Below are 10,513 nucleotides of genomic sequence, written 5' to 3' on the forward strand. Positions count from 1 at the left end.
TGTGTGTGTGTGTGTGTATATATATATATATATATATATATATATACATACACACATACATATATAGACAAATATACATATAAATACACATACATATATGTATGTATTTATATCATCATCATCATCATCATCGTTTAACGTCCACTTTCCATGCTAGCATGGGTTGGACGATTTGACTGAGGACTGGTGGACCAGGAGGCGACACCAGGCTCCAATCTGATCTGGCAGAGTTTCTACAGCTGGATGCCCTTCCTAACGCCAACCACTCCGAGAGTGTAGTGGGTGTTTTACGTGCCACCAGCACAAGGGCCAGTCAGGCGGAACTGGCAACGGCCACACTCGAAATGGTGTGTTTTACGTGACACCTGCACAGGAGCCAGCTCATTGGCAATGGCAACAATCTCACTCGAATGTCTTTTCACGTGCCACTGGCCTAAGTGCCAGGGAGGCGACATTGGTAACGGTCAACGGCCATGCTTGGAATGGTGTATTTTACGTGTCATCTGCATAGGGGCCAGCCTATCGGCTCTGGCAACGATCTTGCTCGAATGTCTTTTCACGTGCCACTGGCACAAGTGCCAGGATGGTGACGAACGATCTTGCTCGAAGTGCTATTCCCATGCCACATTGGTACAGGTTGTAATTAAATCCTAAGACTTAACAAATAGATTTTCTTTTTAACATGTTTCCTTAAAAAGGACTTACGTTTTAGGCCCCTAAAATATGCTCTATTAATAGACTCAATGAAAAATTTCTCTATATAATGGACACTGCAGAACAAAAAAAAAAACAAACCAAAGTGCTAGTATTTAGAGAAACCAAACTCTACACAGTTGCTCAAACTAGAAACAGTAGCCAAACCAGCTTACTATCTTAAAGTAGTAAGCTGGTTTTGAGATAGTAAGCTGGTTTGGCTACTGTTTCTAGTTTGAGCAACTGTGTAGAGTTTGGTTTATATATATATATATATATACATATAAAGCAAGTGAATGCCCTGTTCACAGAATTACCTGTGATTAGGGAATCCACATCAATTAATCATATTATATATTCAAATTAATTTATGTCAAGCAATTCCAAATTAATAAGTCGATACACCGAGAAAATACAATTACTTGATAAATAAATGATTTTTTTAAGACATAGAAACTGTGGAATTAAAAAAATAATCCCCAAAATATTTTTAAAAGAAAGCAAAATAAAAAAAAAATAATGCTAAAGCAAAGATAAAAATAAACAAAAAAGTCACAAAAAGGAAAAACAAAAAATTAAAAAATAAGCCAAAACAAACAACAAAGTTTCAAATAGGCAGAGAATGGGTTAACAAGCAAAGATATAAGAACAATAACAAACAAACAAGCAGCAACAACAATAAAATTAATCAAGCATGCAAATTTCCTCGTTAGAGATCCATCCAGGTTTAACAACGGATTAATGATTTGATGACTATTTTGATGTGGAATGTGGTAATAATAGTAAAAGAGTGGGGGTGGATGGGGAGGTATAAAAGTGATCATGTGACCATACACCCACCCTCCCATCGCTTTTGTTCAAAGGTAATCATCCTTCCATATTTTCCAGTGCATAGCCCCTTCTTTCTTGTTTTGTTTTTTCTTATCTGTATGTGTGTGTGTGTGTGTGTGTGTCTGTCTGTCTGTTTACCTGTGTGTCTATCCATGGGTGTCTACTTATGCCCATCTGTCAGTCTGTCCATATACCTGTGTGGCTCTCTGTCTGTCTGTCTACTTCTCTAACTGTGTTGTTAAGACTGACTGGTTACTTCCCACTCTCTTCTCCCATGATATATATGAGCTAATAAGGGAGGCACTACATAGTAGCTCAATCAGCTAGAAATAGCAGCCAAACCTACTCCAAATCATACCCTTAAAACAAAAAGAAGAGTAAGGTACACAATTCCAGAAGAAAGACAGAGATGATTGTGGCTGGAATGTCTTTGATTATAGGTCTGCTTACTCAGGCCTGACCCAGGGTTAAATAATACCATTAGCAACCATCATAGTTTGTATAACATTTATAAGTCAATTAGGGATCTTCAGCAAGGTTGTCCACTACCCTTTACACTTAGCCACTTCATGTTTACCCATAGTGATATAACCTACTTGAAATAGAAGCCAAATATCTCACAAATTATATCTTTTTCCTTTATAATAAAGAAAAGACACCTTGAAATGATAGGATGGTCACCAATGGAATGTCATTGATCAGAGGTCTGCTCAGTCGGGATTGAGCTTGGGGCTAAACTACAACTACCATGAACCATGATGGGAGCTGAGCATTACACAAATCACACCTTAAGACCAGATAGTCATAGCTGGGATGTCTTTGAGCATAGGTTTAACCTATCAGGCCTCTTTGGAGTTAAACAACAATGTATAACATCTATGTTTGACCAAAAGAAAGGAAAATATATAGTTTATTGCTTAGAGACTTTGTTATATCACTATGGGTAAACATAAAGTGGCTGAGTGGCTAGGGTTGTGGACAACCAATCCAATGACCTTGAGTTCAGTTCCACTGTAGATGTTCTGTTGTATATTGCAAAAGGTTAATGCAATTCAGTTTACATAGTTGCCAATGTTAGCTGTGACAGACAAGCAACACATTATTTCAATACAAGCTTTCATACCTATACATTCATACCTAAAATTTGAATGTAAAGTATGAAGAAAAGACATTAGAAATCTAAGGAAAAAATTCCAAAAGATGAACATGCATTCATCCAATAATATATATATATATATATACACACACACAGAAATAAATCTCAATACATCTCAACGCTTCTAAAATAAACTTTGTTTACTTTCATATATATATATATATATATATATATATATATATATATACACACATATATCATTCCTTGAGTAATCAGTAAACTGAAATATTTAGCATTTTCCAAAATATTAACTTCATCTATTATATTTCCATTTCTACATATTTGTTCCTTAAATTCTCTTTCCTCTACATGTCCTATGTCTAAACAAATGCCATATCCTTTAATTGGGTTTGAACTCTGAATTTTTTTTAACCAAATGTATGCATTTAATGTTCTTAACTTCCACAGCACCATATAACAGACGGATAATATATATCAGATACAAGGATATTCAGTCTGTTGTTGTCATATTTCTGTTGAACTACACTGCCTTTGTTTCAATTACACCTTCTCCTTGACTTATGACTAATGTGACTAACGACCAGATTGACTTATGACTGGTCAGTCAGAATGGAACTTGGTTGTAAGCTGAGGAGAAGGTGTAATTTTGGAAATAATCTATCCTTTATCTTTTCTTCTACTTGTTTCAGTCATTAGACTGTGGTCATGCTGGGGCTCAGCTTTGAAGAATTTTTAGTCATCTGTATCGACCCCACTACTTATTTTTTTTAAAGCCTAGAACTTATTCTGTCAGTCTTTTTTCTTGAATCGCTAAGTTATGGGGATGTAAACACACCAGTACCAGTTGTCAAGCAGTGTGGGGAGACAAACACCGACACAAAGACACATACATATATATATATATATATATATATATATATATATATATATATATATATATATATATATATGCATACAACAGGCTTCTTTCAGTTTCCTTCTACCAAATCCATTTACAAGGCTTTGGTTGGCCAAGGCTATAGTAGAAGGCACCTGCCCAAGGTGTCATGCAGTGGGACTGAACCCCACTTGCACCTGAAGAATTAGTGAAATAACTTTGTCATTACAGACCCTTTTGTCACCGTATTTCTGTTGAAAAACATTGCATCTGTTTCAATTAATTTTAAAAATGAAGAATTTGGTAAAATAACTTTATCAGTATTAAGCTGGTGTGAGTTAAAATGCTGTCAAGATTGATTTTTACCTTTTATCCTTTTGGGGTCAATAAATCAAGTACCAGGTGAGAAATGGGAATGACGTAATTAACCAGCTCCACCCTAACAAAATTTCACACCTTTTGCCTATAGCAGAAAGAACTATTAATCTGGTATTTGGAACATAAATTAATCAGGCATAGCTGGGTGGGGAGAAACTTGCTTTTCAACCACATGTCTCACTGTGTGGCACCTTGGGCAAGTGTCTTCTACTATAGCCTTGGGTTGACCAAAGCCTTGTGAGTGGATTTGGTAGAGGGGAACTGAAAGAAGACTGTTGTGTACATGTGTGTGTGTCTCAGGCAGATTAGTATCAAAAGGATTAACCTCATGTTTAGAACATAAATTATCATGGAATTTTAATGAAAGATTTTAATTCAGATCACTTTAGCAAATTGAATTTGAATCATAGAAGCAAAGGTGGTCATGGGTAAGTTGGTATCAAAATGGTTATACTCACACCTGAAAGAGATACCCTACCTCATTTATACCAAATTCAGAGTGTTTATTGCTTTAATATTACAAATAAATAGCTCTTTGATCACCCCAAGTTTCCACAATGATTCTTTTGTCTATTACAAAAAGTTTCTTAAACACCACCAGTATGGGATTTCTCTTGTCTGTTATGTTTTTTGCTATTTTAATATTTTTGTTTCTATTCTGAATAGGAGTTTCTAATTATCTTGCTAATCTGATTTTCAAGTTTTTTTTTTTTCATGTTATCCCCACACAAATGTTATGAATGCAAAGGTTTAATTCATTCAGCTCACAACACAGTACTGCATCAATTACGAAACATTAACACATTCCAACACAACAACACATTACAGCAGCACAACAACAGTGTCATAACAATACATTAATACATTCCAGTACCACAACATTCCAGTTCCAAAAATCTCTCTCTCTCCTTTGTCAGCTATGTAACAAATCAAATTTGTTAGATGCCTCCAGGAAGGAAAGATCAACAAGCAGCAGGAGAGCCAAAGATGAAACCTCTTTGTGATTGTTTGATCTGCTAGATAGCAGCCAAATCTCCCTCAAATCACATCCCATCATCTTAAAAAAAAGAAAGCAAGACCACACATTAGTCCTAAATAACACCCTGACCACCAAAAGAATTTGATGGTCATGGTTGGGATGCTTTTGACCAGAAGTCTGCTTGATGTGGGTTTGACTGGAACTAAACAATAACAACAACGATAATGACATAGACAACATCATGTAGAGAAAATTAGCAAATGTTTAATTAAGAGGGTGAGAATGTTGAAAGGAGAGCAAGATGCACAGGCATTGGATGAGTAAATTGTTTAATAGGTTAATAAATATTAGGGAAGGAGATAACCAGCACAAGGAGGCTACAACTAGTTTTAAATGGAGACGTGTTAGTTAGAAATAGACAATTGGAACAAGAGTGAAAGAGTGCTATATGTTATCATTAGAAGAACCATGCTAAAAAATGGTAAGACAAGGAAGAGTACAAATGAATAAGGAAAGGAAAAGAAGGAAGTTGAGGGGGTGGAAAATGAACATAGCAGTTTGGAAGAGACTTGACAACCTGAATGGATATGAGGAAACTTACATGGATAACCACATCACTGGCAGGCTTGACGATTCGACTGACAAGGGGAGGAGCAGAAGAACTCTCGGATGAGTGAACAGAAGTTTTCTGTGGCTCCGATGAGGAAGATGATGGTGGTGGCATCATCTTGTTGTCTCCAGCAGTGGTAAGGGTGGCGACAATAGAATCAAGTTCAGCTGTTATTGGGCTATTCATGTCAGAATTCTTAGAAGAGGGGTTATCCAAAATATTAAGGTCTTGAGGTTTGGTTGTGTTCAGAACTGGTAGCTTAGACTTTTGTGACAATGATTCCTCATTTGCCAGACTGATGAACGGATTCTTAGATCTTGGAAGACTTTTCTGGTTGTCTTCATTAGCAAAAGGGTTTGTAGCCCTGTTTTTGGAATTGTAAAAGGGATTTTTGGAATTTGATGTGGGAGAAGGTATCTGAGAAAATGCAGGGATTTGAGTAGAAGAGGAGCTTTGTGATGGTGCAGGGATCAGAGAAGGAGGGGAATTTTGTGAAAGAGAAGGGATTTGAGAGGGAGGGGAGCTCTGTGATGGAGCAGGGATATTGCTTGGGGGCAAGTTTTGTGAGAGCGTAGGGATCTGGGTGGGTGGCATATTTTGTGACAGAGATGGGATCTGTGATGGCACACGCATCTGAGATTGGTTTTTGGCAATATTTTGTTGACCAGCTTTATTGACTGTCACCTGTGCTGAAGGAATCTGGGAAGGAGGAGACTTCTGCAATGGAGAAGGGATTTGAGAATTCCCAGAACGGAATGGATTCCTTCCAGTAGGCTGAGGTTCATCCACATTGCCATTCTTGCTATTTGAGGAGAAATTAATAAGTATCTCAGCTGAAGGGGGCTTTGAGGAAATGGAAGCCCTGTCGAAATTATTGTTAGGGATGCTGGGACTGCTGGGTGGGAAAGATAATTTCCCTGCTGTGTCCTTGTGTCTTGACGCATCCTCCTGTAGTTGAGGTTTCCCCTTTTCAGAAGACAGCAAGACCCTTGTTCTTGCTGAATCCCGCTGTGAAAGCACAAGAGAAATAACTGTTTTATTTCAAAGAGAAAGCAACAACAACAACAACAACATTAAAAATAATAAAAGAATTTAAAAGATTGTGGAAACACAAAAGCACAAGAAAGCAGTGAAATGTTTATTTCTTACCTCAATACATGACAACTTCTCTAAAAACCAATAATTTACTTGGATTGTTTACCTGTGGGGGCTAAGTAAGTTTACTAAGGTTAACCCAAGAGAACCCCTATGCTACAGTAGCTCAACCAGCTAAGATAAGCAGCCAACTCTCCCTCAAATCAAACCCCTACTGCCTTAAAAAAAATGAATTCCTAGATATACAGAATAAAGGGACGGTTATAGTTATTTGATTGTTAGATATGTTGGATTGGGGTTGACTTGGGTCTAAACAAGAACAGTACAGGAAGCAGTGGCAGCACAGTGAAACTGTTGTTAAATTTGTCAGCTTGGAGTTCTGAGTTTATTTTTTGCCCATGTGAAAACTTATCAATAACAGACTGACCACCTCTCCTGGAGATACGTCACTCATCTGCTCAATGCTGTGAAACCCAGTGGATAATTATAGACCAAAGTAGATTATGGCAGACTATGAGGGGATTAAATAAAGTGTGTGTGTGAGTGTATATATACATATATGTGTTCTTAACTCTTGATGGTATTGTATAGTTGTGATTGTGGAATATGGTGGGTCTTATTTGTTCTAAACTAGGCAGAGCCCATCTCTCCCCAAGTCTGAACTCTCTATATATATATGCTCCTCTATCAAAGAAGTTATTGTCACGGACTTGATGCCTTTGTTCACGGGCCTAACCAACAACAACTGTGGATAGATGAAGCTAGATCTAAAAGCTGACCTTCACTTTGAACTCATTAACCTATTAATAGTCAGTGTCTCATTTTTGGAGCAGAGATTTTAAATCTAATATAAATAAAAACTATAAAGACTTTTGTGTTTCTTTTGTTATATAGAATAAAAATAAGTAATATAACAGGAGAAATACAATCAAAGAGTCCTTAGGAACCAAGTAAATGTTAAAATTTATAAATAATATTTGTAGTTGAAATATAATCTGTAATGACCAGTCTAATGACTGAAACATGTAAAAGATAAGAAAAAAAAACTTACAAATTTGTAAAATTAAAGATTTTATATTTTTCTTAGTACTTGTAAATTCTCCCTTGGAACTAAAAACAGCACCCCACCAGTTATAGGCTCACCAGCCTAACAGTTCCCAATATGTAAGCTACATGCTATTAATAAGAATTAGGGAAGTGGCATACCCAGATAGCATTTACTGTTTATAGTCACCCTTGAGATATCTGAAACAGACTAAATTTTGGAAGTGTTTGAAAACTCTTAGCGGCTGTCATCAAAAGGTTTCTCCCTCATAAAACAGGACAAGGGATTTTGTTAGGCTGAATAACATGTAAATGTTACCAACCGGAATAGTTGCATCTGGTTTATGTAAACTTCTCTTCTGTCTGTGATATGTTTACACATCTTTGCATGCATGTGTATGTGTGCACATGTGCATGCACACACTAACACAAACATAGTTGTGTAAACATGCCCAGACTATTTCCTTCAAGAAGTGTCTAAAAAACAAAAATGAAATGATTTTACCTGAGGAATTTTTGATATTTTTGAATTTGTCACAAAAACTTCATTTGTTTTTTTCTGGTCAGTTCCTGTTTCAATTCTGGGAACATCAAAACTGAAAGGAGATAATAAAGACATGACTTTCCCTGACCATTTATAGCAATATATAATGGTACGATAGATATAATAGACACGGTATAAATCTAGGAACATGTAACCCTCTTCCTAGGACACCACAGTTCTCATGAGAGAAGTTAACAGAAGCCAACACACTGTCTTTCTCCAGGCGATGGCAATTTAGTGAACATTTACAGCTCCTTCATTCATTGATTGATAGGGTATGTTTGTCTGTCTAATTAATATCAATACACTTCATCAATAGAATCAACACCTACATCCTGTATCTATCCATTCCACTAACATCTACACTCTGCAGCTGACCATTCCCGGTGTCTATACATAGCATCACTTTATCTATCTCTCCAAACAACAAGTAAATCCTGATGAGTTGTGAAATTACAACACCATTTATTGGATTAATCTACATTCCAGACTGCTGAAAATTATCTCATTGGGCTGAATTTCACAATGATAAAATACATATGGATATGTCTATGTGTATTTATTTAGTCCAAATCAATGTTCAACTTCTGTTTTACACAACTGCAAACTGAGGATGCATTTTACTATGCAGCACCAGGAACCTCTGTTCATCGTTATCTTTGATAGGGCCTCAGTTTCACATAATGTGTCTGGGTCCATAACATCAATGTAGTTGAATGATCTTCATTGTCATATCATTTTTTTTTTTGTTGTTGGAGGTTTCGAGACTTGACTGCATTGGCAGAGTAGGGAGAAAAAATATTGATAGACAGATATATCAATAAATAGACAAACAGATAGAAATATTAGGGTCAAATTTTGGCACAACTGGTATTTATTTTATCAAATGAAAGGCAAATCAGTCTCAGTGTCATTTGAACTCAGAACGTAAAGATGGATGAAATGCTGCTAAGCATTTTTGCCTTGCATGGTAACAACTCTGCCAGCTCGCTGCCCTGAGAGGGAGAGGGAGAAGGAGAAAGAGAGCTAGATAGATAGATAGTGAAGATGTAGATAGGTGGTTGGGTAGATAAATAGACAGAGGAAAATCTAGATCAATATACAAAAAAATAGACATTGGTTGATTCTTAGAGTGCTAGATTTAAAATAAAATAACCTTCATGGCAAGTAACTGTTGACTGACCCTTGTTACTGGGTGGGCTTTTTTGAATTTAAAATCTTTAATCAAATATGATGTTCATGTAACCAAGTGATCAAATTCTATCAGTGCTTAGAGGAAAAGTCTCTGTGATGGCATGATTCAAAATAACTCTTGCTGACTCATGGAATTTAGTAATAATACACAAGAAAATTCTCATCAACAATAAAAATAAATAAACAGGCATGGCTGTGCGGTAAGAAGCTTGTTTCTCAACCACATGGTTCTTGGTTCAGTTGCACTGCGTGGCACCTTGGGCAAGTGTCTTCTACTACAGTTTCAGAGTTGACCAAAGCCTTGTGAACAGATTTAACAGATGGAAACTGAAACCAGTCTTGTGTGTGTGTGTGTGTGTGTGTGTGTGTGAGAGAGAGAGAGTGAGTGTATGTGCTTGACAACCAGTGCTGATGTGTTTAAGTCACTGTAACTTAGTGGTTTAGCAAAAGAGACTGGTAGAATAAGTAATAGGCTTAAAAAGAAATAAGTACTGGGGTTGATTCATTTGCCTAAAAGATTCTCCAAGGTGACACCCCAACATGGCCATAATCAAATTACTGAAACAAGTAAAAAAAAAAAAAAATAGAGGCAATAACTCATATAGTTACCCGTTACAACTGGATGTGGACGAAGTTGAGCTGATAGATTTGGGTTTCTTTAGCCGACTGGTTTCTTCTTGACTGCTGTAATGAGACAGTTTCAGCTCTTAATAAGGAAATATTATACTCTACTGCCTGTATTGATTATTGTTTCTTGAGTTTTCTGTACATCAATGGGTATTCATTGATGTACATATTTACAAACACACACAGACACACAGAGGTGGAGGTAATTTTAATAAATCAAAATTTTATGTTGTCTGGTATTTGGTATACTTATACATGCCACTGGCCAATCTGAGTTATTTCTCTTTGCTCATTTTGGTTTAAATCATTCACATGCAAACACACACTAAAATGTTAGTTTATTCATTAGTAAACCACTGTTAAAATAAAGAACTCAAGGCCTTATACCACTGAGAATCAATAATGATAATAATAATAATGATGATGATTTCAAATTTTGGCCCAAGGCCAGTAAGTTTTGGGTTGAGGGGTAAGTCAATTACATCGACCCCAGTGCTCGACTGGTACTTATTTTAGTTGACCCT

The 10,513-nt window shown here is 36.4% G+C and overlaps 1 protein-coding gene across 5 annotated transcripts in view; it reads right to left on the reverse strand.

The window, feature by feature from the left end:
• The window catches only part of LOC106884072 (band 4.1-like protein 5), a 233,425-nt gene that overhangs the window by 1,444 nt on the left and 221,468 nt on the right, over positions 1-10,513 (reverse strand). For 4 of the 5 annotated variants that reach the window (XM_052974297.1, XM_052974296.1, XM_052974295.1 and 1 more), the window contains 3 exons: positions 9,972-10,046; positions 8,130-8,220; positions 5,477-6,493 (listed from right to left, as the gene is read on the reverse strand). In XM_052974297.1, the coding sequence (XP_052830257.1) occupies positions 5,477-6,493; positions 8,130-8,220; positions 9,972-10,046 (1,183 nt within the window). The remainder of the gene's footprint in view (positions 1-5,476; positions 6,494-8,129; positions 8,221-9,971; positions 10,047-10,513) is intronic. The other variant, XM_052974298.1, reaches the window with a different exon arrangement.

This window comes from Octopus bimaculoides, chromosome 18 (genome assembly GCF_001194135.2).
Source record: "Octopus bimaculoides isolate UCB-OBI-ISO-001 chromosome 18, ASM119413v2, whole genome shotgun sequence".
Lineage (NCBI taxonomy): Eukaryota > Metazoa > Mollusca > Cephalopoda > Octopoda > Octopodidae > Octopus > Octopus bimaculoides.